This window comes from Drosophila rhopaloa, unplaced genomic scaffold, assembly GCF_018152115.1.
Source record: "Drosophila rhopaloa isolate 14029-0021.01 unplaced genomic scaffold, ASM1815211v1 contig_2, whole genome shotgun sequence".
Lineage (NCBI taxonomy): Eukaryota > Metazoa > Arthropoda > Insecta > Diptera > Drosophilidae > Drosophila > Drosophila rhopaloa.
The window spans coordinates 8,803,414-8,830,644 of record NW_025335083.1 but is presented as its reverse complement, the minus strand read 5'-3'; the positions used below and the strand labels follow the sequence as shown (position 1 = coordinate 8,830,644).

Genomic DNA, 27,231 nt, shown 5'->3' with positions numbered 1-27,231 from the left:
AAGTATTAATCCAAATGGTGACTTTATTTTAATTTTCGTTGTAAGATAGTTTATCAGCTACGCTCTATTAGTTGTTTTTCCTCTATTGTCTATATACACATTTTATTTTTTGTATGTTAAGAATATTACTTTGCTTAGTTTTCTTGGCTATTATTTTATTCCTCTGTGAATAGTTAAGATGAACTTATTCTAGCTAAATACATTAGGTTTTTTATGACCTACATCTGACATCACTGGTGGCGTGGAGTAGAGTTCCCCTCGAGCCCCTTGAAAAGTTCCTCCGTAGCTTTCGCGAGCGGCAATGCTACGACATCGCCTCAGTTGCTCGACGACCGCTGAGCAATTAACACGCAGTTCTAGTTTTGCGTTCTACATATTCGCCCCTCTTTTTATCCGGAAAAGTAAGAACTGATCAAAATGCTGCGCGTTTTGAAGACCGGCGCTCTGCTGCGAGCCCAGACCAAGAACTTTGCCGCAGCTGTGGCGAACTATTCCGCCCTCCCACAGCCCCAGACCACGCCCGAAGTCCTCTACACTGGGGTAAGTCCAAATAAAAAAAAGTGAAATCAATTAAAAATAAATTGTTATCGCTAACGTAATTGGAAGAACCAAATCAACAAAAAAGAAAGCATTAAACGTGTTTTTAAATTGACCTTGAGGCTGGCGCAACTGCAGCTGTTATCGCTCATCGCCCCTCCTCAAATGCCCTACATGCATACATATGCGAAAATCAAGTTTTAAGGTTTTCCAGTTTAGGTTCCCCATTTGGGCTTAACAAAAAAATTGGCAAATCAACGAAACGCAAGCCTCACGACATTCAGATCACGTACACCAAATGTTTATCGGCAGCTGTAGGGGATTGTAGGGGATTACGCTGCCTAAGTAAATCGAAAGACCGGCGACTAAAAAATATATGTATGCACATATAATGAAAGAAAAAAAAACAACAAGTTCGCCGGCTATATTTGTTATTGCCGCACGCCTTTGTTGTTATTTCTGGTTCTGATTTTTGTTGTTTGCCATTCCCATTTCCTTGTTACGTCAGTGGCGCTCGCAGAAAAACAAATTTGTTTGCCGCGAATTCGTCTTCTTTCTTCTATTCTACTCTCCGTTTTAAGTTTTTTTCTGCCTCTAGGGAAATTTGCATAAATTCTACGAATTTGCAATCTTTATTTGTTATTTTTAGTATCACAATTAGAACCAGCATTCGTTACATTTAATTGAGAGACATTTGCGGTTAGCAAGCGAGCCAAATATTTTTTTTTATCCAGATGTGCCAAGGGATCCCATGAAATTGGAACAGTCGGTATTGAGCTCAATAAGCTGGAGTAAATTTGATTTTTTTTTATATTTATTTGTAATGCTTAGATAGAAAATTAAAAAAAGAAAACAACAAAAATAACAAAAAAAAAGTCATAATATCAATTAAATTCATTTTCTTCAGATAATCTTAACTAAGTCTAGTTTTCATCTTCATTTGTAAGTTGTTAATCGCAGAAAACACCAAAATATTGTACTAAAAATATTTTTACGAATTTATTTCAAACTCAATTAATTTTTTCAAAAACCGCGTATCAACTTTTTTAAATAACATCGAAAACTTTCTTATCTGTTGATTCATCTAATTGTATTTGTTGCTATATTGGCAGTTTCCACTCCTTATCACCAGTAGCCTGATTATTTTTGTGGGTCTACGCTATGTAGATAACATGGCACACTTTATAAAGTCGGGCTCCCTCATTAAACCAGTTCAAACGTCTAGCCAGACCCCCGAAAAATATATATATTTCTACACGTGCCTTCGTCGCTGTATTTATGTTTGGCTATGTCTGGTGGAAAGTTTTATATTCGCAAGCACATTGTGAAATACCAAAGTAGATGTATGCAAAAAACAAAAATAAAGGTAATAAAACATCAGTATAAACAGAATCGACTTGGGATGACGTGAGGTGTTGAGAGCTCACTTCATTTCAATTCTAATCAGTTAGCCGGTAAACGTTTCAGATTACAAGGGTTGGGGGATTGTCAGGTACACATGCTAACTGAATAATCAGACGATTGCGATAGAGAAAAAACACGCACTCGCAGCTAATAATAACAAAAAACAGCAGTCAAGGGCTTATCATATTGAGGAGCGGCATTTTGTTACTACAATAAAACTTTGTAAAATTAAACCAATTTAATATGCGAGGTTATGAAAATGATATGGGACTAAACGAACCTGTTAACTCTTTATTGCAGCTTTTTATCAACAACGAGTGGCACAAGAGCAAGTCGGGCAAAACGTTTGCCACAATAAACCCAACAACAGAGCAAACCATCGCTGAAATCCAGGGTGGCGATAAGGAAGATATCGATATTGCCGTGAAAGCTGCCCGTAGTGCATTCAAGTGAGTGTGAAGCTGGGATTTTAATTAACTTGGTTTATTTATGACCATTCTATAACCTTCAGATTGGGGTCTCCATGGCGTCGTATGGATGCCTCGGAGCGTGGACGTCTGATCTATCGCCTGGCTGATCTCATGGAGCGCGATCAGGTCTACCTGGCCGTAAGTATCAAAACTAATACATTTATATTCAGATATGAGATGGCACGCCATTAACTACTGGGAGAGAAACGCTTAATTAATTTAAATCTTTCGCGTGCTGACACGCCTTGTTGCAATATAGTGCTATCGCTTGAGTCTCTCAGATTTACTTTTTTTTAAGAATCATTTATATAAGATTATTTTGGAATATTAAAAAAAAGTTTCTCTAGATAAAGTTTTAAAATTTTTTAAATATATATCAGCTTGGTTACAGTAACTTAATCGCTTTCAGCTCTGATTTGTAATTTAAAATCCAACAGTTTTCATTTAACATACAATGTTAAAAAAACAACTTGAACTTTAAATTGTTGGAACCAAATTTTGAATGTTTTTGAATTTCTCTTAAAATTTGTTTAGTACCTCCACCAGAAGATAATTGGACTTACCCTTTTCTTTAGTCTCAAAACAACTAATGAGTCCTTTATTTTTCGTAGAGTTTGGAAACCCTGGACAATGGCAAGCCCTACAGCATGTCCTACAACGTGGATCTTCCGACTGCGATTAAGAACCTGCGCTACTTCGCTGGATGGGCGGACAAGACCCACGGCAAGACCATTCCCATGGATGGAGATTTCTTCACATACACCCGTCACGAACCCGTGGGCGTGTGCGGTCAGATCATTCCGTGGAACTTCCCCATCCTGATGATGGCCTGGAAACTGGGTCCCGCCCTGGCCACCGGCAACACCATTGTGCTGAAGCCCGCGGAGCAGACCAGTTTGACTGCCTTGTACATTGCTCAGTTGGTGAAGGAGGCTGGCTTCCCGGAGGGAGTTGTCAATGTGGTTCCTGGATTCGGAGGGGCTGGTGCTGCTTTGGCCAACCACAGTGATGTGGATAAGGTCGCCTTCACCGGATCCACCGATGTGGGCAAGCTCATCCAGCTGGCTTCGGGAAATACAAACCTGAAGCGAGTGACTCTGGAGCTGGGTGGCAAATCCCCCAACATTATTCTGGCCGACTCCGATCTGGATTACGCCGTGGAGACTGCTCACTTTGGCCTGTTCTTCAACATGGGCCAGTGCTGCTGTGCGGGATCTCGTACTTTTGTGGAGGACAAGATCTACGATGAGTTCGTGGAGCGCAGCGCAGAGCGCGCCAAGAAGCGCACCGTGGGCAATCCCTTCGATCTGAACACCGAGCAGGGTCCTCAGGTTAACGAGGAGCAGATGGAGAAGATTCTGGGCCTGATCCAGACTGGCAAGCAGCAGGGCGCCAAGCTGGTCGCCGGTGGCAGCCGTCCCGAGGGTCTGCCCGGCTACTTTGTCCAGCCCACGGTGTTTGCCGATGTCCAGGATAACATGACCATTGCCACTGAGGAGATCTTCGGACCCGTGCAGCAGCTGATCCGCTTTAAGAAGCTGGATGAGGTGATCGAGAGGGCCAACAACTCTGATTACGGCCTGGCCGCCGCCGTTTTTACCAAAGATCTGGACAAGGCCAACTACATTGTTGGTGGTCTGCGTGCCGGAACCGTTTGGGTGAACACCTACAACGCTCTCGCTGCCCAGGCTCCATTCGGAGGCTACAAGATGTCCGGACATGGACGCGAGAATGGAGAGTACGCCCTGTCCAACTACACGGAGGTCAAGAGCGTCATCGTCAAGGTGCCCCAGAAGAACTCCTAAGAAGGATTCATTATTTCCTCCAAGAGGAAAGCTTAAAATGGTTCGCCCCATTTAGATGCTCTAAATTCCGGCGATAATCTGTTGCTTTACATCTACGATCTACATCTCTATATGCACATATGTATAAATACATCTGTTGGATATATTTGTCTACAGCCAGTTTCTGTATTTTTTCCATTCGGTTAATTCAGTTTAAGTGTACATCTCTATTTTGAAATAAAGTTCTTGAGAATTTTGTAGTTTTTAAACAAAAGCTTTTTTATTTGGTATTTACTACTTTGCATCACATAAAGAATACAAAACTGCATGAAAAAGAAACAAGTTTTTAAGTCGTACGTAAAACTGAAAAGATAATAAATTAAGCTTAAGCTTCGAAATGAGTCCTTTGAATTTACGATTTCGATTTAAATTTTAGCAAAATAAATTTTGTTCAAGAACTCAGTGTAGGCCCTTGCAATATCTTTTTTGAAAGTACAGCTGTAAGGAATTTCTTCTTTGGCAAATTGATAGTTCTTTTTCTTTCATTTGTTTTATATTGCCTTTTTTACTAGAGTGTTTTCATGTGTGATCCCAATGTTTGCCGATAGATTCTTGGCTTTGTTTATGGCACACTCTGAACTGAATGTCATTATTTTGCTTATCCCACAACAACAAGATAAAGTAAACACACACCCAGATACATCCTCACACAGCTTACACTGCACGAAACATTGATTGGTTTAGCATAGAGACAAAAGCAAACGAAACAAGTGAGCAGCAGGAACACGGAGCTCGGGAACTAGCTCGTCCATCTAGGAGAAATAAGCTTACATTTATTTGCATTTATTGGCATTTTCCTTCGTTTTGTTTTAGCCCAGAATGCTTGTGTGTGTGGTCTCGTATCTGTGTGTGCATAGCTGGGGGACTTAGACACACATCAGGACGTACTCGCACTTACACAGACACAGCAGGTCGTCTTTCATCCGGCATGATCGCAAAAAAGGAAAAGTTGTCCATTAGATTGGACAGCAGCTGAGCGTGTCAAGTGCTTTGCGGTTAGTGCAAAACTTTTTCTCTTATTTTCCACTTTGTTATTTTCGAAATTGAATAAGCGCATTTGTATGCAATTTATTTAAAATTTGTATTTCAATTTTTACGATGAACAAAGGCCAAAGTGCAAATGGTTTTTGGTTTTGTTTACTGGCATGAGGATTATGCATTGAATATTTAAATCACATTTTTGCACCGAATTTTATAAATATATTAAAAAAAAGTATATGATAGTTGAACATATACTGATATGTTATTTATGATTTTAGTTATTTATATTTCAACGTTCAGAGCTGCCTTGCTCCAATAAAAAAAAATAAATGTGTGCTATTTGCATGCCTTTCAAACTTAATTCAATTTCTGCTTTGTTTAAAAATAAAGCAAATGCTCGACATAACATAAAAAGCAGAGATATATTTTTGAGAAAGAGAGTTAACCATTTATATTTCAACTGGCATTTTATAGATACATATAAAAAAAGTAGTGAAGATACGCTTTTGAACACTATTAATCGTGTGTGATTTATGAGATTTATTGTTTCGTACCAGTTTGTATTCGTATGAAACTAAAATTTATTTTGTATGCCTCTTGCACTTATTTAATTCAATTTATGCTTCCTTTTTCAATTGAACAAAATAAAAAGAATAATTCACTAAGCAACAAACGACGCAGTTATTCTATTTTAGAACATTTTTATTTGGGACCAGTTATTTTAAATTGATTTTCGCTTGATGACGACCATTCATACATATTCAAGAATAAAGAAAAATGAAAATTGTAAGCTAAACAAAAAGCACAAGGGAAAAGGTCTGGAAAAACTGTTAAAATTGCAAATGATCCATGGGCAATTTTAATACCCCAAATGGCAGGTGGCCAACTCGAAAAAATTCGACTAACAGGGCCAGCAAAGGACTTCAGTTAGGAGGGGGGATATGAGAAAAGGAATGATGATTGCCAAAAGCGCAGCCGTGCGCATTGAGGCGCGTGCACAGGTGCGCTCGAGCGTTGTAGTTCTTAGTTCAGGCTCGGATGCGGGGCATAATTGAAAATCATTTTTCAAACGGAGTTAATGTTCAGCCAGAAATTTTATAAACTGCCGGCCATACTTTAATTATGCTGCCACACCAAAACTATAATTCAGCATTTGCACTTCACTGTGAAAGCCGCTGCCGAAAGAGAAGGACCAAAAAAGCAAGTATCCGCCACGTTGGCCAATTTGCAGTCACTTTTTTTTCAGCCCGGCAATTCAACTTTATCGGTGTGTCTACACTCGATTACATTGTTATGTTCAGCGACTGAAGGGACTGCCAAAAAGAGAATCAAGTAACTATTCCCACTGGGACATCGTAGAAATGCCAGCACTTTGATCATTAGCCGGAAAATGGCCATGGATACGGCGAAGATAAGCCAATAGGGCAACTAAAGAAAAAAAGCAGAATTAACAAAAAGAGGAAGTACAATCAGGATGAGGTTGAACAAAAGGCTATACAAGGATTATCAGTGTAACCCAGATCAAAAAATTTTTAATGACACATGAGCAACTTAAATTCGTTCAGCCCAAAATTATGCAACGCTTATTACGCCATTAATGCGTTAAAATCGCTGGGGAAACGCTGGAAAACCGCAAGTACCCATAAGTGAAAAATCAAATTGGGTTCAACACACTCACTCACGCAACTGCAACGCACTTAACCCAAATAAAGTGCCTACGATCCAGTTTCAGACCAGATGTGTCAGCATATTGGCCCTCCCCGTCTCCCCCACCCACTCCTCCGATTTCCCTTCGCCGTTGGCCTATTACCTCCGTTAAGCAGGCTAAATGCTCACACAGACACATCGCCATTTTATGGTCGTAATGCGATTTACGCACAGTGGGATAAAAAGGATAAAAAGTAGAGAAGTTCAGTAAAGGAAAATTTTAAAGCTGCTTAACCTTTGCAATGGAAACCCATTAAGATTAAACGCAAAGCAACACGGATTTTTCCGTTTGTTTATAGTTTTAATAATAAATATAAATATATAATAAATATGTGCTCCATATTTAAGAGTCAGAAGAAAAAAGTATATAATTTATGCATATTTAATTAGTCTGCCTTTAAAATCTCACGTTTAATGGAACTGTTTTTCACCCCGAGTTATTTGCTCTTCGTTTTAATGCTTGATGAAAGATATTTTTAACAAGGGAAATACATGTCCTATTTTTACTTCTATAAGAAAACTAACATTCAGAGCAGGAAAACAAAATGGTTTTTAAAATAAATGATTCACGTCTCCATCAATATCGATTGATTATTTTATTTTAAGCTCTTTAATTGACCTAACCACTGCCAAAATCAACTCAGTGATTAAAAATTCAACATAACCCCCATTTGTTGCCATCGATTTTCACGCCATCAACGCCAATAGGATGAAAATGCGCAAAAATGCTGTTGCAGTCAATAAGGTGGAACTTGACAACAGCAACATTCTGTAGCAACGACAGCAGCAACAACGGCTGCAACAAAAGTGAAAACGATGATGGCTTTGATGCCACTTCAAATGGAAACGTTCCCATGCATCATCATCCCGCTCGACAACGGGTTCGTCTGGCTCTAAGAACCCGCCGACTGTTGCGGGCCTTTTGTTGTTTGCCGAATGCAATGGCATTTCCGTGTCCGCCCCCTTGCCACGCCTCCAGTTACACATGTCGCACACGAAAGCGGCAACATCTGAGTACCCTGTAACTACAAATTGACGATGCTCTTTTGATTCAATTCTCATCTTGACAATAATGTCCGATTGTTTAATTTGTCACATACAATTTTAAACTCATAGTTTATCAAACACATCTCGTTGTGGACATTGAATTTGAAAACTAAAGCAAACAGATGATTTTAAAGAACTAACTATATAAAGAAAATATAAGGTAAATATATATAAATATACTTGCAAATCAAGTAGAATAAAGTTAAAATAGCATCACAATATCTAATAAAATGAATATTTTGATTATTAAATTGAAATAAAAGAATTTTTCATTGCAGGCTCCAGCTTAAGCCTTAAAGTTTATTTTTGTTTTTATGGATTCAATGATTTTATTGAAGGATCAGATATTTTACTACCAGGTATCTCGTTGTCGGAAACAGGATTAATGCCTCCTGGCTTGTTCGTTCTGCCCGTGGCCCCGTCACCCATTTTTTTGTTGCCGCGCTAGTCCGGAAATGTGCATAAAGTGGAAGTGTATTGCGCATTGGCGTGAGAAGAGCCATTGATGGGATGGTATACCCCTATACCATCTCGGCCACCTCCGCGCCCAATCTTCTGGGCATGCCGGAGGCGCCACAAAAGCCAGACGCAGACGGTGGCGAGGTTGATGAGTTGCCAGGCATTACATTGCATCGCCATCGCCATCGCTCTTGGCTATTAACTTGCTCAAACATTTGCTCAGGCAGCCGCGATGCACTAGACGCTAAAAACAGCAAACATGGCCAACACAAAGCAAACAACGGTCGGGCTTTTAGAGGAGGCAAAAATGAGCGATAACGTGGAAGGAAAATGTCCTTTTGCAGCAGGAGTGAGCCAACATCACAGCTTCAAAGGAACACAACTTTTTGGTTGCTGAATACAAGCAGAAACCACTTAGAATCCACAAAAGTGTTTATGGCTTGCATTAAAGTTTAACAGAAATTACCCAGCACCATTTGCATTTTATTTTATGAAGTTTTATACTTTGGCTTCATAATTCAGCCATTTGGGAAACTTTTGTTATAGGATTTTCTATAAGCACAGTTATTGTTCAGTTTGCAAAGATCGCTTGCCAAACTAAGACTATTTACACTATATCTTAAAAACCATTATTGAGTAAATACGTATTTCTTATTAAACACCAGACGGCTACATTTAATTCTAAGGCCCTTTTTCCGTTCTATTATCAAGCCTCGTTTGAACACAGTAACAAATAACATTAAAATGTCCTATTTTACTCTGCCTAATAAAACACATTAAAATATTCTTAAAGAGTCCTCTACGCACAATTGAAAATAAAGCAACGCCCGAGTTTTCTTTATGAGGGACTGCCGACGAAACAAATTTAGCCATAACTCCTAATGCCCTCCTCCCATGACCTAGGCGAAATTACATTGAAATATATGAAGACTTTCTCCTTTAGCAACAGGACCCCAGACCCCGGGGATACCTTTGTGCGCTGATTGTAAAACCCTTTTTAATTAACTCGCACAAACTCGCGAACAAAACGCGTTTGCGAGTCACAAAGTAACACCAGCGGCCCGAGCCAAAACGCGTTTTCAAGCAATTTTTATTTGGCGTTACCAGAGGCTGAAAAAGACCTGGCCCAAACAGATATTTCCTGCGTCCCAACCCCATCTTCCACTTTTCCCAACGTTTCTGAGTTTGTTTTTTCAACCCCGCTCCGACAGAGCTCCGCATCCACATCCTTATCCGCAGCCCCTCAGCTTTACAAATTGTATTTCAACGGTTTCGCGCTTCATTAAAATTGCTGTTAAAATAACACACGCACATGCGGCGCGGGAAAGGAAGCGGAAGTCCTTGCACAAGGACGCATAGAAATAGCTAGAGTTACTCACATGTGTGTACAGAGAAAAAAAATATAGCAAAATCCATTTGGTGGGGTTCATCTTCATGCATTTCAAATGCATCCCTCACTATGTTTATTATTCGTTTATTATACAAATATTCTCTATTATTTATAAGTTATTTGATTTGCGTATTTATTTCAAAATTAAAAGAGCATTAACTTTATTTTTAGGCCATGCTGGGATGCCAAGGTAAACCAATGAGATTGTGTGATAATTTTCTGTGTAGGGTTCTGTATTTGTAAGCGTGTGCCAACTGACAAGGCTTACAATATGATTTTGTGGTTCTGTTCATTTTTTTAAGCTTGGTCTTGCTTGTTGCTGTTGTTCTGTTGTGAGTTAAAAAAATTGTTCCCCGCATATAAACACACCATTCAACGCACACACACACGAGTACACACACATGAGCGGCAGAGTTAACCCATGAGTTGAGATGGTTTCTTTTTTCTTTGTTAGTTCTTGAATTGAGGCACTGAATTCAGTCTCATCCAGCTAGTTTATTCAACTGCAAAACAAGCATATACCGCAACTTTTAGAACTATGATATGGCTGAATCTCTCAAAGAAAGTTAGACGAATTAAATGGGAGCAGTTTGACTGAGTTTCAAATCTTCGTCAAATTCTGAACTAAGGAAAGAGAGGGATGTTATTAGTTTATGTATTGGCTTGACTTAACACATTGCCTAGTTTTAATAGTTATTTTATTATAGGCAATTTGGTAGTGACATAATTTTATTTGAAAATAAAAGAAAATACTTAATGCACTTTTGTTGTGGAATTTTATTGATAATACAAATTTTGAATAAAAAGGAGTATAGCAACATTGTCATTTGATGTTAAAATTTTTGTTATTTTTAAACGTATTTTTGTATATATTCCTGCACAAAAATATCAGCCAATTTAAGCATTTATGACGCAGTCAGCCTTAACCTTCTCTTAATGCGCCTGGGCCTCAAAAGATACCCGCCGGCAAAAGTGTCACTAAATCTCACACCTCGACACCCAGAAGGGTTAAAGTGGGTAATTTTTTAGCGTCTTTTTTTTAGGCCATAGGCAGTATTCGTTTTCGTTTCGTTTTCAGTGTTTATTTATTTTATGGCCCTTTTTTTCTGCTGAAGTTTCAAAAAAAGGAGAAAACCGACACAAAGAAAACAAAAACCAAAAATGTTTTCCAATTTTGTGGCACCAACAGACAGAAGAGACCTCGATGAACGCCTGACTGAGTGACAACAACAGTGCGGGGAGGGGAAGGGGGATGTTAGGGGTTAAGGGGCGGCAGATGATTGGGCGGAAGGCGGAAATTCGGGTCTGGCCGAGTATATTAAAAGCCAAAAAGTTAATGAAGCGTTAGGCGCTGCAGACGAAGCCGCAATAAAGCGGTCCGAACATAAAACAGCAAAAGAGCAGGAAATTTATTTATTACTTTGCTATTTCCGCCCAGCCACGTTCCTTAACTTGGCTATTTAAACAAAAACAAAACACAAAACGTGAAGCATTTCAAGTCGCTACTTAAACTTTTTTCGTGCTCCTTCTGTTAGGACACGCGCAGCTGTTGATTTTAAATTGTGGTTGGCCCTCCTTGTTGGCTGTGGTTTTGTCAGCTTTTCCAGCTTTTCCCGCTTTTCTCGCACCGTCGCTGACGGGTCCTTTGTTTTCGTGTGTGAGTGTGAGTATGAGTGTGTGTATGCGAGGCGGGAGGACCCGCTTTTGGCCATTGTCTTTGGCACTTGCCTCTAAGCGGCTACTTGAGCAGTGAAACCGGCACGAGCATTTGCATTTTACTTCTGCTTTCACTTATTCTTTTTTACTTCACCGTTTTTATTTTCGTTCGGGTGTTGGCTTTCTCTTTTTGTGCTGCAGCAAATGCCGCAGAATGCTTGTCAGCAATTTGTCATCCTCCACAGCGTCCTCCCACTTATTTGTTCCGCTTTGCAGCAGCAGGACAATGGGTCATTTTTATAGGTGTCCTGGGGTAAAGTTGAATTGCAATTAAAAAGCAGTTTAGCCGAGTCAATATCGAAGTTAATTTGCCAATTGAACGCAGGAAGATGTTATTATAGGAGCATTTAGCAGCTGTATACATTTTTGAGTGTCTCATCAATTTATATAAGATTTTATGGCTGAGGCCAAGGCTTGTGGCTAAAATGTATTTGTTTTAAGACAAATATTATTCAATAAAATTAAACGATTGTTATTTGTGAGGTACTCTAAAAATCATAGGCGTTGAACAGTTAGCAATTTAAACTTTGTAAATATTTTAATTTTAAGGCGTCTGGACATTAAATAATTCTATAAAAGCATAATTTGTCAAGGCAAGAGCAACACACAACAACATTTTTAAAATTTAAATTTTATACTTTACATAAATAAATATATTTTCCGCGTTGCAGGTAAAATTTATAAATTTAAGATTACTTTTGTTTAACTTAATACCATTACTGGAATATAAAACAAACGACATAAAACACTTAGCTTAAACCAATAAACAAATTAAAGCTTTAAAGATAAAATGAATGGTACGAAATCAGGATTCATCTTCTATTGTGAGGACAACAGGAGAACCCTGTGATGGTTGACGTTGCAGCCCGCTTTATTTATTGACTGTTAAACTTTTCATTAGCCATTTCGTTTAATTCGCACACAATGGCGTGGGATTGAAGAGGGCACAGGGGGTGAAGAGAGCAGGACAAGTCCCAACAATGGCGAGAAGAAAATGGCAGCGGAAATACGCAGCATCACAAACAAACAACCAGCGGCACTAAGTATAATGTATTTGTGTTGAAAGGCAAGCCTGTGTGCGGGTGTGTGTGTGTGTGCGTGTGTGTGCTGGCGAATGTGTGCGTGAATCAAAGATACAATCAGTGCGCAATTGTCTGCGTTGATGAGCAGCAGGATCTGGGGGTCGACTATCCTTAAACCGACCAATTCCCAAGCCATTGCCCATACAATATTTGCGCTGCTCAGCTCCCTGTTCTCTTTTTATGACAAAAACTGCCGCGTAATCACAATGATAATCATCACACATCCAAATACCAAGGGAATCTTGATGAAATACATAATAATTTCTATTATTATTGGGCTAAACAAAAAGCTTTTCATGCTGGTCATGATTGAAAATGTTGTTAAAAAACTTAAAAGGAAGGAATGAATCGAATTAAATAAAAAACTGAATTTTAAAATTTAATATCGTTTAATTGATTAGAAAAAAATCACGCCCCATTTCATTTAAATTCAATTTATATAATAAATAAATTCAATAAATGCTTTAGGGTATAATTTTGTAAATCATTTATTTTATTTAATTCATTATCTAGAAATTCGGTATTAGTTAATTTTTTCTGTTATTAACGGAAGAAAAAAATTTTATAAAATCAATGGATTTTTTGCAAACAAAATACTCAGATAAATAATTAAATTCAATTTTAATTTAATCTCAAACGCATGTATTTCAGCATATGCATTCTGATTTTCCAGAACCCAAATGGGCAACATGATGACTCGCAACTGATGTGTAAAATTGGTAAGGCTATTGATTTGAATATCATCACTAATTGGATTCCATATCAAATATGTTTTTTATATATGCAATTTCTGCACAGATAACATTAAACAGGGATCACAAGTCAATTTCCTTGCAAAATTTCGATTCCGATTTCACTTGCTTTGCACAACTTAATAGAACTTGGCTTGGGCCTTAAGCATTTGCTTGGTGTTACCTTAAAGAAGACAGCTTTTGGGTTGAATGTGAAACTTGGGAAAATGGCAAACAACTTACAGCAAAATATACTCGCTCTGCAATGTATTCTATTTAATGCTCACACGAACAATGCTTGTATGTTCTTGCATGTATTATTTGTGCTAAAAACGTCGGCGAGCTGACAGCGTGATGCCAGTCAGCCAGCAATGGCCCGCATAAGTATGCTACAAAAGTATGTGTAGTCTAGAAGGATACCAACGCACACACGAACAAACACACTAAGGCAGCGCAGAGCAGACAGGACTTAAACAACCATTCGAATAGTGTGACATATTACAACCTCCCTCCCGACCCATTTCGCTTCTATTACAGTCCACGGACCTTTAAGCGAAACTGAAACCGAAGCTTTCATCCATTTAGATGCGAAATGTCGGTGAGAGATTTATATATATTTTTGTGCAGGGATAACGGGCGGTTATGGGAGCTACCCACTGGAAAAAAATGTAATCAATAAATAGGTTTTAAAATGCTATTAATTTAAAATATATTCGGAGTGCAAATTGAAAATACTTATTTTGCTAAGGTAATAATTGTTATCTGCTATTTCCGTTTTGTCAAAATTTTGGTTTTAGCATTGATACCTGATTTGTGTAGGTAAATATAAAAATAAAATACACACTAATTCTCTTTCTTAAACTAACTCCTGTTTTCCTAGATCCTTACATATTTTGATTTTTTGTTTAGACATTCAATGTTTACACAAGTGCAATATTTCTTTTAACTGTTCCAACCACAAACCGCCTGGTGAAGGCACATTCAAGTGATTCTGTGTATGGCAGAATATTTTATTTTTTTAAAGATATGTGTCAATTTAATGGCTTTGCTTTTTGGACGTGGTGTATTTGAAAATTGTTGCCCCAACCAAGCAAGAATGCATTTTGCCACAATTTTCTACTTTCTGTTGATATTTTATTCTCTTTTTTGTGGTCATTCCTGCGGTTTGAGGAAAAAACACACAGCAAGATAGAATTTCTACTATGCTGATGGAATTGCAATTGTATTGTTAATTTTGCAAAGTGCGGTTAACCGAGCGGACAAAATATGTTGGCAGCAATAAAATTAACCCGCTTTGTATGGGTTAAAGTGGTTCCAAGAACATGGTTCAGTGACTGACAAAAAATTGCTTTAAATTAGTTTTAATTGTAATGGAAAGCGCGAAAAAAATATCTTCAAATAAAGCGAGTCTTGTGATGAAAATTGTATTACATTGTGCCCAAAATAAAAATGGGGAGAAGAGCAACCGAAAAATATCATGGGACTTTTCTCTTAATCGCCCCTCTCACATTGCCCATTAACGGAATCATAAATTATTAACTAGGCACGAAAATCTGCAGCCGGATAAATGCTCTCAGCCAGAAAAGTGCGCTCAAGCAGACAAGGGCCCAAGTCGAGGGAGGCTTTCACGTATCCCCAAAAAAGCACAGCCACACACGACGACAATGATGATGATGATGGGCCCGATGACGATGCTGATAATGGAGCTTACAACTCAAAGCCAGAGCAGAGTTATTTACATTAAAGTACATACGGAAACTCATGCTGAAACTGAACCAAACACAGACAAGAGTCAACATTTCCTGTTGCAACACAAATCGTGAACCATTTTACTAGTTCTATTTTGTTTTTCTTATTTTTTCCCTTTCATATTGTTGGCTAGGATAGCAGACTCCGTATCGCTTCCATTGTTTTGCCAGGCGTAATCACAACAATGCCCAAATAATGACGGAAATACATGGAACTATCCTGGCCCAATATCCTGTCCAACAAAAAAAAACAGTGTCGATAGCCGAAGTGAGCAAAATGGGATTGAATGTTAGTGTGTTTCTATGGCCACAGAAATATGGCGAAAATATTAAATCAACAGGATGTGCTACGTGATTTGGCAATGCCTAAGATAAATACAAACAAAAGCCCCAACTATTGCGCAGAAGCATTAAAACTTTAGCAATATAGCTATAAAATAAAACAAAATATATTTTTAATAGATTTTTTATATGCACGAAAGGAAAGCATTTCTAATGATTTATTCAAGAAGGATAACATTTCGAATTATATATTTTTGTGTTTTAATTAAATTCTATTTCGTTTGGAAATTAATATCAACAAGCATTGATGAAAAAAAACGAATTAAATTGAAATGATTTATGTCTGAGAATAAATTAATGAATTTAATGAATCTTTTATCAATTTTCCACAATTTGCATTGGCTAAATAAGAGATCATTGATAAAAATATGTGATTCTTCATTTCATTGTCATTGAATTGTTATACATATTGTTTGTATATATTGTTAGAATTAAATTTAACTATTCAAATAATTTTGTTGCTCTAAGCACACTTATTTTATTTAGTTTCGCAGAACTTACCTAATTCCGCCCACATTGAGTATTATCCGATTTTCGCCATCCATGTTGCATGCAACAGTTGTGGCAACAGCAGCCGCATGCCAAACTAATTCTTTGACGGCCCGCCAGCAAATCGAACAAAAACTTCGACACCACTCGATTGGCTTTCACGAGTTGTAAACTTTAGATGCGGACCAAAAGCTGACACACACTTGTACGGACACTCAGGCACTCGCGTTCCACACGGCGTATGAGCAATCTGCAGCCTCAGAGCGATACTTTTTAATTAGACTCGGGCGCAGGTTGCACGTCCTCCTTCTCTTGGTTCTTCAGCACTCACAGCTGAGTTTGTTCTGCACTTGCATTTGGTGGCTTTGGGTTTATGGTTTTAGCTTTGCCTATCTTCCCCTTCCATAGTCCTTTTTCACTTCTGGCCCTCGGCGCCTCGTTTGTCCTTTGGCTGAAAATAAAAAGGAAACAAAATAGATTCCAAGGACTTTAGTAGAGTAATATGCATACCGAGATTGGGTTATTATCTGTGCAGTAATGCGCTCTATGCCCTAAAGATACATGTTCATGTATGCAGAATATGTGTATACAAATACTTGAGGAAAATCCCAGTTGCGCAAAAGTGCGCCAGCGTCGAAACTATTTTCCTTTGACAAACGAAAATATAATTAGATATTTTTAGAGGAAGGAATTTCTCGAGTACTTCTTCAAGGCGAGAGCTTTCAGTGTTAAACTTTAGTTGGAATTTTCGTTCCAAAATAGATGTGGCTGACATTTATTTATCTTTCAAAGAACATGTTGACAAATCTTGAATTTAACAGTAGCAATCAGTCGTCAAGGAAACTTAATCAAAACGGAGATTGCTACCACTCAGGTAAATTATGCCCAGCGGCGAGTTCAAATGAATTCTTTTAAATTTAAAATTTCAAAGCTAAATTTTTCTTATCTATAGCATCCTTTCCATATTAAAAAACTTATTTAAGATTTCTGTTGAAAATATATGTAATTTTATTAATTTGTTAATTAATAAAATAAATATCAAAAATTAATATTATTAATTTTTAAACTAATTTTTTATAATAATTCTAAAGATTAATATCCAAATTAACAATTATTATTGGTACCATTTAATTAAGAACGACAAAAAACCATAACATTTTAAAAGGAAAAAAGCAAAGATACATCTTATGATAAAAGATACGAATCATCGTTTCACTTTGTCAAATCAAATTGGAGTAGGGGGCTGGTGAAAAGCCTGTCGGAAATAACGCATACGCCACGTAAGCCCCAGCAGGCAAAGAGCGGAATAAATTTGATGAAATTTTCAAAAGTACGAATGAAGCGAAAATACAATACAAAGAGAAAAGTGGAAGTTAACGTACAAGGAAGCCAACGCAAACGTTGTGCCTCATCATTGCGGCTCTTTTATGGCCCAATAATGTGGCCAGATATGGAGACAGACTTGCATTGCGAATTCCTATATATATACGCCACTATATACCTTCTTTTTTTCTTGTCTTTCGGTCGCTTTGGCTGAGTATGCAAATTTTTTACTTGGCCGCACTTTAGCAGCATTTGGGCCAGGACTCGGGAGGAGTTAGCCGGGGCCATGTGTTCGCTGTCAAAATGACAAAATGTTGGTTAAGTGCGACGAGCGCACAGAAGTCGGAGGAGCGGAAGACGAGAGAACAGAGAAGAGGTAGCGACAAGGCCACTCCACCGATCAACCAACTGACTGAGTGACTGACTGTATAAAAAGGACACTCGGATTGCAGTCGGAATGAGATTCCGAGTGAGCAGCTGGGCCAGCATCAAGTGCGTCATCAATCTCGGCGGCGTTTAGAGAGACTTTCCATTCATTAAGTGGCTGCCGCCGCCGAGGATTGACAGGAGCAAGTCCTCATCGCTGAGTGCTTTCAGTTCGCGCTTTGTCTTTGGGCTTTTGGCCTCCTGCCACGCCATTCCACGTCCTCCATCCTTCCACTTCACGGCTGCACCGCCTGTTAGTGGCACTTCTCGGTCGCAGTCTCCGCCTCCAAGGACCTGCCGACTCCCCCGAAATCAATCACTTGCTCAGTGAGGCCCAGCCTGTTCGAGGATGGGCCCTATCAAGTCCTTCGCTCGTTTCCCTTAGAGTCTCATGCGCAAATGTGTGTAAAAGTGAATAATAAGTTTTTGCCAATTTCGTGTTGTGATGGAACCGATTTGTTTAACTGTCTTTGGGGATGTCAACTCTTGTTTAGCTGGGGTTCTGCCAAACAATCGACATCTGAGATATTGTGATGGTTAAATAATGCTTTTTAAAGTTTTAAAGCCAATCTTAAAGTTTTAGCTATTTCAATTTTAAATTTTTTATATTAAGATATATTTTTTCTCAAAACAATAAATTATATATCTTATAATAATCACAAATCGTTTTTAAGCAATTTTTTTTTAAAGATAACTAATATAGCTTTTCGACTATAAACGTTTAAGTACTTTAAAAAACAAAGAAAATAAAGTATAAAAATAAAAAAAACATCATTTTATTTGCGTTAAATCAACTGGCTAAAAGTGATAAATAATGATTTTAATATTTTGCTTAAGTTGCATATCTTGTACATGAAAACACATTGAAATAATGTATGATTCCCTTTAAAATCTTATATATTTTCAATTATCTGTGGGTAATTAAACTTCGCTCATGCAGACATTATTTATCAGGCAAGAATAAATAAATGGCCGGAATAAATTAAAAGTTTGCAATACACGAAATACCCATTTTAATTGCATAAACGCAGCGTCACTCATACGCCACATTAACCCAACTGGGAAAAGCGACCCCCCTTCGAAAAAATACCATGAAAACCCCACTAAAACTCAGCAATGAAAATGGACACAGATAACGCTGACTTCGAGTCGGAATCCAAATCAGATTCTTGGTGTGGGTTAGCGCCTGCAAAAAAAAGGGAAAATCCGAAACAATGCTGCCCACAGCCCAAACGAAAAATGCAGCAAAGTCATTTCGAAATGGGAAGGGGAAAAGGGAAAACTTTTCCGAAAACAAAACTACGCAGAAACTAAATAGAAAAAGTTTCGGGTCAAACAAAACGTTTCCCTTTCGCTGCAGCGAAATAATGTGCAAATGAAGAGTGCAGCAAATGGCAACACACAGACCCATAAATCGAGTTGCGTTCTCCTTGTAAATTAGAGATGCAAGGGCCCGACGATGCTGGTGATGATGGCGAAAATCAATGGCCAGGAAGCGGGCTCCTCCGGCGTCGCGGGAAAAGCACAGCGGACAAGGTCAGTCCAGCCATTGTCCAATAGTCCAGGGCGGAAACAACCAGAGCCAAGAGCCAACCAGAGCTGGAGGCAAGATGGCGGGTATAAAGTTCTGCGAAAGACAGAGGACCCCCTTTTCCTGCTCGATATCGACAAAAAACTAAAAGACTTTAAGAGTCATCCTTGAATCCGATATATCAAATACCCTTGCAACTGGGACATTCATGTTCTGGTTTGTATTATTAATCTTTAACAATAGAAAAGTTATAATAATAATCTTAGATATTTCTTTAAAAAGCTAGAAGGGCAACGTTTTAAAAATGAAAAAATATATTTTATTCAACGCTGAACTCTACCTTTAACAACAAAGTTTTTATAAATCTTTTTATTTTAAATCTACACATTTGAGCAACATTGCAAAGATTTAGTTAATTGCAACTTATGTTGACAAAAAATATTTATACATCTAAAAATTTTAAAGATAGAAATACCATTCTTAAGACTATGAAAATTAATTTAATTTTGTTCTGGAGTTTCTTAAATTTTATGTATAAAAACCAGTGTAAAGAATTTTATAAAGTTACTAGAAAACCAACAAAATATCTAGTGAGGGTATATAAAAACTGATTGTAAGGCTTTTAATAAATGAGAAAGAAAATTCTTTCTGACTTGTTTGCTTGAGGGCAAAATTTATCCAAATGACAAACAACCTAGCTTCAGTTTATTGTTTGTGACTGTCTGCCTTGAAATGCATTTTTTATCAGTTTCAAACCAAAGTTCTTGAAGTAAAAATCTTTTGAAAGTTGTGAACGAAAATAGAATTGTATGAAAATCAAACAAGACACTTAAATCAATAGTTTCTCTTTTATTCTAAAATATGTAAAAGTTTCTATAAATTTGCGAAACATTTATGTATTTGATCAAATATATGCCTTCTAACCTTTGTGGTTATTAAACATTATTGTATGAAAAGAAGAAAAAGAAATCTTACTAATTAACATAAGAATCGGGACGTTGTATATAAAAAGATTCTGGTAGTCGGCATACAGCGGCGCCTTCATAATTTGGTTTTGATTAATATCGTCCTATTTTTCCATGTGTATAAAAAGTCGGACAACAAAAGGTCCTGGGACCTGTTCAGAACAATAAAAGAGAATAGAGGGCCTGAATAATCCGACATCGGAGCAAAAAGACCATTGGCTCATGATAATAGAAAGAAATCCATAATTCGTTTGTCTGACCAACTCCACTACATCCTGGAGGAAAAAGGGAAGGACCCAACGTAATCGCAAAAACATTGGCCAAGGCAAAAAGCAACTCAGCAAATGGGGCGCCTAAGTAGATGAACAAGGGGCAACGGGGAAATCGTGAAAAATCGAATTATGAATACGCTGAGAAAGGGGCGGAGAAAAGAGGGTGGCAACGTCATGCAGCGCATTTGAAATCATTGGCCTGGACCGAATGGGATTATCCCAGCGTGTTTGTTGTACTGCCTGTGCTTTTAGCCCGAAAATATGATTACTATTTGGCAGCAGCTCCAACTTTATGGCTCTCAGAACGACGCCCCAAACACGAAAAGTGGCGGAGGCGTGGCGACTTCCTGAATATCCTCCCCCTGTCAGGCATTAAATAATAGACCATAAGAAATTGAATTGTAATTTATGCCATTTGTTATTCCTCCCAGCCAAGCCGATTCTTATGCATATGAAATATGTTTGACAGATGCATAAATAATTAAGGCAGAAAAGTAGGGAGGAAAGCTTATAGGAAAGTTAAGATACGCAATTTATATGAAATAATTGCAATCCCAATTTATATTAATATACGAATTGAGTAAACTCTATCTCTTTTAGTTTAATCAATTTTTATATATACTTTTTAAAAAAATATATTCAATTTGCTATTCGATATAGGTCATGTTTTTATTAGAGCAATGCATATTGTGAAGCGTGTAGACTAAGCAAAAGAGAAAAACCGATTCCCAAAAACATATTTTAATTAAATCAAACAATTTAGATTTAAATAAACAACTTATTGTTATCATTTGAAATTAGGTATATATATTTTTTTTTATTTGCGAACAAATACAATCTAATCAATCACACAATCATAATTACATTTATATTTTATATCAATTGAATGAAACAAATATCTAAATCTCGCAATGACAAATGTATTATCAATTGAAGAACACTTTTTGCCGCCATTTCTCTCATGAAAATTTAGTTGTAAAACGTTTTCGCCTAGACCACTCATCGATAAATGCGTTGAAAAAAACTAGGAAAGCAAAATCATAGCATAAAGATTTATTATCGACATCCGCCACAGCTGTCAGCACTGAGTGGGATTTATGTTTTCCTTTTGATTTCCCTCCCGTTCCCCAACGTTACTTCGCTTTTTTTTCTGTGGAAAACCATCGCATCAGTCAGTTCTCTTGGCAGTGTTTTCATTTTTGCGTAACTTTTGAAAATCTCTTCAACTGCCTTAGAGTTCTTCAACGGGATGGCCCAGAAATAGCAGTGTGCTCACATACATACATTCATGCGTATATAACTTATTTTAGTGTTTGCTTTTCACTGAAATTTCTCCCCATTTCTCTTCCTCAGTTATTCCTTGTTGAATGCAAACGTTAAACTAGAAAATGTTCCCTTTTTTGATGTTTGACATGTAAAAATATTTGAACTAAGCCAGCCAAAGTAGAAGGGCGAGCGGCATTGGCAGGCTGTCTGAGGAACTATTTTCTTTTCATTCTCAATAGCCGGCACAGCACTTATGATATATAATAGAACATGGATTTCACATAAATAATGTTGGATGCAATATGCAGAGATGCGCGTTGCCTCATCACCAGGCCGCTCCCAATGGGATATTGAAAAATATTTCATTTCATTCCCATCGGATATCGCAATTTGCTCGGCTGGCAAAAGCTGGCTTAGTTTCTGCCTCTGTTTCTGGTTCGGCAAATGTCCCTGCTGGCCTTTAATTAAAAGCAAACATGTTTGCCTGCAAACCCAAGGCAAACACACCCGCTCACCCATAGCAGTACATTTTATTTGCCATAAAGTAAATGTTTTACAGACTTAAATTACATTTTGGCAGGGACTTTTCATGCCCATTCCCTCACCGGATTCCACCTGTGTTTGCATCACGTGCCGAGGTTTCAGGTTAAATAATTTGTTTTCTGTCGAATACTCATGTATTGGATTTTGTCAAATTGTTTACGCAAGTACTCGATCTGGTGGTTGTGGGCTTTATGTAAAACACGTTTTATGGGTTAGGCAAACATATAAATCAGAAATAAACCACAGAGTTTGATCGAAGGCTGTGTAATTAATTTTAAGGTTCAGTTGCTCGTTAGAGAAATTAGTATCCAATCTTTTTTTTTTATAAATGAAGCTAAGCTTTCGAAATTTTTGGTAACACGAGAATTTCCCTATTCTTAGTCACATTTTTTCCACACCTGCATATCGCGTTTTTTACGTAATTCCCATAGAAATGATCTAAGAAATGATTGCTGCTTGTCACCTGCTATCAGCCGCATCATTTCCTGACATATTTTTTATAACTACTCGTGCAAATAGCAGTCGAAACCTGGAAATTCTTATCGGTCCGACATTAAGTCATGCGGAATGGCAATCAGGCCACAAAAGGCATCGATGAGATCACGAGCACACTTGACAAATGGCATGGAGTTGGATGCGTGGAAACGCATTTCTCCGGCCGACAAGGCATCCACATACTTAAGAAGAACTCGGTTATGTGGTGACGTCAATGGCGGGCTGTTTAATTAAATTTTCAAAGTATTTTTCATGCTCTTAATTGTGTCAACGTCAGTGCCAGAGAATTCGAGGGAGTGGGGTGGGGTTAGGGGGGGATAAGTGCAGCAAGGCCGACGCTGTCATTAAGCGCAGCTTCCGCAGGAGCGTGCAAAAGGAGTGGGTGGAGCGCCGGAAAGTAGGCTACACAAGTCAGTAGGTCACAGACATGAAAGCAGCAGCTGTTGTCGATGACAGGCCCCCGCTCCTTTTTCTATGCCCGTGGGGTCCGAGGTCCCATTCCTAGACCCCCTCCCCCCACACACACTTCGCACCCACATGAAGGGGAGTCCCCGTTGATGGCCGCCTGTCCCCGCAGGCAGCAAAACGGAAACATTTTTCTAGCCACTCTTCCCTGGCATTTTCTTGGAATTTCATTGCAAATGCTTTTGGGCGCATTCTACGCTAACCACTTTCCATCCGGGAAACTTTACCTTTAGTGGCATTTTTCAAAACCTGTTGTCCAATATCTTGAGTTTATGCTGTCGGCAAAAATCAAGGCGGATGGAACTTTTTCATTTAGGCAACTTTATCCAGTTTTTATCAATAAAGGTCTTGAAAGTTTTGCGGCTTTGGTTTACTTCAAGGTTTGCTTTTAACATAAATTAATTGGCAAAACTTATTTTTTGACCTAAAGTAACTTTTTAAGTTGTTGATATGTAAATAAATGCATAAATCTTAATAAACTAACTTGGGGAAAAACTATCAGTTTTCTTACAGACAAAAAATATTGTAATTTATAGTGGAGTGCTAGCTTCTTGTCAGAATACCGAAATAATTTGATTGATTTATGAATGCAAAAATAAAAAAGGAGGTGATCGAATTTTCATCAGTTTTAATTAAGGTAACGATTGATTTTTTCAGCAGAAAAGGTTGATTTATCGCCATTATTTTATGCTGTGAATAAAACAAGCACAAAACTTAATGGATAGAGTGAGTGACATCGAGGACGACGTGAGCCAAAAAGTTAATGGAGTTTGTCGATAACCATTAAAATTAAATTACCAAATCTGCCAATTGCAGATCAAATTTAAATGACAAAAGGCGACCATAATATAAATTAAAGAACAAAAATTATTTCTACATTTTTGGTTAAAGCCAATAAAAATATAGTTTTCGAATGTTTGTCTCTCTCTTCTTTTTAGGTCAAAAACCTAAGTTAACGACTTGACTTGAACTCAAAACCTATGCAAGCCCTGTCCAGCTAGTGCCTTCCCTGCAATTAGAATTTTATTTGTTTGCGAGCCATTTTCCAATTTAAACATAAATTATTCATATTGTGTATACGCCCCGTTTGCCGTAGACCAACACTCTAGCTGGCACACAGAAGGAGAAAAAGAGAGAGAAACAGAAGGCAAATGGCAGTTCGATAAAGCAAAATTACATGCCAGTGACGACAATGACAATTGCAAAATTATAAAGCAGGCGAAAAGCCATTAAAGGACATCACATTCCCACTGCTTCCAGTCGTTGGCGAAACGAGTCCTCAAATCCTCATTGTCCGCTGCATTAAGCTCACGACGTGCAATAATCTGAACAATTGTAGTTTATGCCTTAATTTTTGTTTGCGTACATGTTTTATGACCAATCCGTCCTGCTCTCCTCAGTGTTTCACCTCCTCCTTCTGTCGCCTTAATTACTTTTCTCGTCTCTGCTTCACTCCTTCGTGGTTGTCTCCTGCTTTGTTTTATATCTTTTTTCAGTAATTTACTCTCCCGGTTTGAATGTCTCTGTCCTACACAGCACAAAAGTTATATTCTTAAACATAAATATATACATACTTTTATTAGTAGTTTCAGGAAATATATTGTTATGCAGTTTTATGAAAAAAAAGTTATTTATTTTTAAAGCTCTGTGTCTTTATTTTTTTCCAGGCCAGTATTTCTCTGGCCGATACAACGTTAACCGCTGGATACAAGCTAAAACTCACTTATTTATTTTATAAAATATTTTTAAAAAATTGTAATATTTGTTTAAAACTTTACAACAATATCATTAGGCAATACTTTGTAGGTAACTGTCCAAATGGACAGCTATGAAACCTTCTGTTACAAAAGTTGTAATTGTTAAAAATATTTTCAGCAACAATTTTAATTAGAAATTGAAAACGCCTTAAATTAAGCTTTACCTAATTAGCTATTGGTCAATTAAACTTCATTTTAGACACTTTTTTTTTATTTCTTATGCGCCAATTCTTTTTTTAGCGTGTACAAGTACAACCTTTAGTGTGCGTGTTTGTTTATCTACGAGTGTGGGTAAGTCGGTTGTTAAGTAGTCCAGGCATTTTCATTCTTGTTCTTGGTAGCGCCTCATAACTCAATTACAAAGCATAAAGGATTTTCATTGCTCGCACGCATCTCGCATAAAGCCGAAAACTTTGATGAATGTGGGGAAAGTTAACTGGCATTTCTCGGCGGCTTTTTACAGCTTCTTTGTTTGGCACTTGCGACTATTTTGTGTTTATGTTTATTGGACTTTGTGCCCGCGTGGTCCACATAAAATGTCACCAAAGTTGACAGGAAACAAAAAAGTTTCGGCACTGCAAAAGTGTCTCGCAAATGTATCGTGGGCATTGGGCCAATCTGAAAAGACCATAAATTAAACCTTTTTGCCGCTGGCCAACACCGAAAACTACAATAAAATAAAAAGGGAAAAAAAGCGAAACAGGGAAAGGTAGAATTTCCCGACCGAGTAGTAAGCCAAAAAATATTTTAAATTTAGGTCCACCAACAATTTTACGGATTTTTCAAATTATGTGCAAATTTCCGCTTCGCAAAGCTCTCTATTTTTTGGTTTGACTATTTTAGTCGATTTATAAATATGCTAATTTTGTAAGCCTTTTCTAATCTTTTTATCAATACCCTAATATATTTATTTAATCGCTCAGTTCCCAGTGAAAAATAGTTTCATAAATATGCTGCTAATTTCATACTACACATAACTGGCACACCACACATGCCATTACTATAGATTATCTCTGCATAGAAAGTTGGGCTCATTGGAGACCAAAATAAATTGAAGTCGGCACAAAGGGCCACCTACATTTTGGCTGATTTATTTTATGGCTCCCAGGGTAGTGGGCAAAAACCGAAACAGCAGCAACTAAAAGAAATCCAAGGGATGACATTAAAGGTCGGGACCGGAAAACAAAGGCGACAGTTCCAAAAAAGGGAGCTTCAAAGCCCTGTTAAAAAAATAACCAAAACAAACTGGACAACTTACCTATGACAAGTCCAAGTGGGTGTTTTTAATCCTTTAGGCAAACTTTCGACTTAAATCGGAGGTGGCAGCAGATTTAAAACTTTTTATCGTATTTTTTGGAAACACTTTTGGCCGCACTTTAACACTTGGGAAGACGGGGAACCTGTTAGTCCGCCCAAGGACACTGTCTCACACCCACTCACTCACACTCCCACTCCCACAAACGCGGCACTGGCATATTGGCACATTCTCAGCATTCCACAGATCCATACGTCTATCCTTTCGCCCATCCGGGCGATAGCCATTCGATTGGTGCCACACTAACCAGAAACCAGTAACCATTAACCAGGTCCGATCCGATTCTTTTCTAGCAGGTTCTTGCCGCACGCACGTCCACAAGCGAACTGAAACCGAAACCCATACGGAAAATTGAACGCAGCGCGCAGCCTGCGAAAAGGACATGCGGTAGTACTATCCGTAGTATGCAGCGTGGGCTCCTTGCCTTCGGGCATTCGGGTCGCATGAGTTCGGGGAGCCTTCGTGAGGACCATTAACAGGATGCTGCCGGATGAAGTTGCCGAAAGACGGAGAGCGGAGCTTTCACCTCTCAATCTCTTGGCCATGTGTGGTGAATACAGTTTGGCTGTACACTGTGCACAATTTGTCAACAAAGCTTGGTTTCTGAAATTATAAATTAAAAATTAAATACCGAAATAAATGACTTTAAATATTTACCGGTTATATTTTAAGGATGCGATGTAGTTAAAGTTTGATTTTATTGTGCACCAGAAACGAACTTAATGATAGTTAAATTAAAAAATACTTATTTATAATTGTCTTAAAAAACATAGATTTTTCTTTCCATTGTACAATCTCTGAATTTCCGCCATGATATTTTCATTGCAAAGGTATTTTAAATTTGTTTTCTTTATTATTCATACATAATTGTTACAATTGAAGAAAAAATTGTTGACGTGAACTATTCATCTTTATTCGATATGCGA

At 37.9% G+C, this 27,231-nt stretch overlaps 2 protein-coding genes across 3 annotated transcripts in view; one reads left to right on the top strand and one right to left on the bottom strand.

Moving 5' to 3' along the window:
- Positions 1–26,602, bottom strand: part of LOC108044897 (potassium voltage-gated channel protein Shaw) — a 47,019-nt gene extending 20,417 nt beyond the window's left edge. For both annotated transcript variants that reach the window (XM_017124057.1, XM_017124056.1), the window contains exons 1-2: positions 26,249–26,602; positions 15,960–16,398 (exon numbers count right to left, since the gene is read on the bottom strand). In XM_017124057.1, the coding sequence (XP_016979546.1) occupies positions 15,960–16,003 (44 nt within the window). In that variant the 5' untranslated portion in view covers positions 16,004–16,398; positions 26,249–26,602. The remainder of the gene's footprint in view (positions 1–15,959; positions 16,399–26,248) is intronic.
- LOC108044898 (aldehyde dehydrogenase, mitochondrial) lies at positions 318–4,464 on the top strand. Its single transcript, XM_017124058.2, has 4 exons — positions 318–540; positions 2,242–2,390; positions 2,453–2,549; positions 3,023–4,464. The coding sequence occupies exons 1-4, from the start codon at positions 418–420 to the stop codon at positions 4,214–4,216; spliced, it is 1,563 nt and encodes a 520-aa protein (XP_016979547.1). The 5' UTR covers positions 318–417; the 3' UTR covers positions 4,217–4,464.
- Positions 26,603–27,231: the final 629 nt, after the last annotated feature.

What these genes read in the sequence shown, in the direction of transcription:
- LOC108044898 (XM_017124058.2), top strand. Translation starts at nt 418, where the DNA reads ATGCTGCGCGTTTTGAAGACCGGCGCTCTGCTGCGAGCCCAGACCAAG. An exon ending in GCTGCCCGTAGTGCATTCAA is followed by an intron (nt 2,391 to 2,452) that starts GTGAGTGTGAAG and finishes TATAACCTTCAG; the next exon opens with ATTGGGGTCTCCATGGCGTC. An exon ending in GCGATCAGGTCTACCTGGCC is followed by an intron (nt 2,550 to 3,022) that starts GTAAGTATCAAA and finishes TATTTTTCGTAG; the next exon opens with AGTTTGGAAACCCTGGACAA.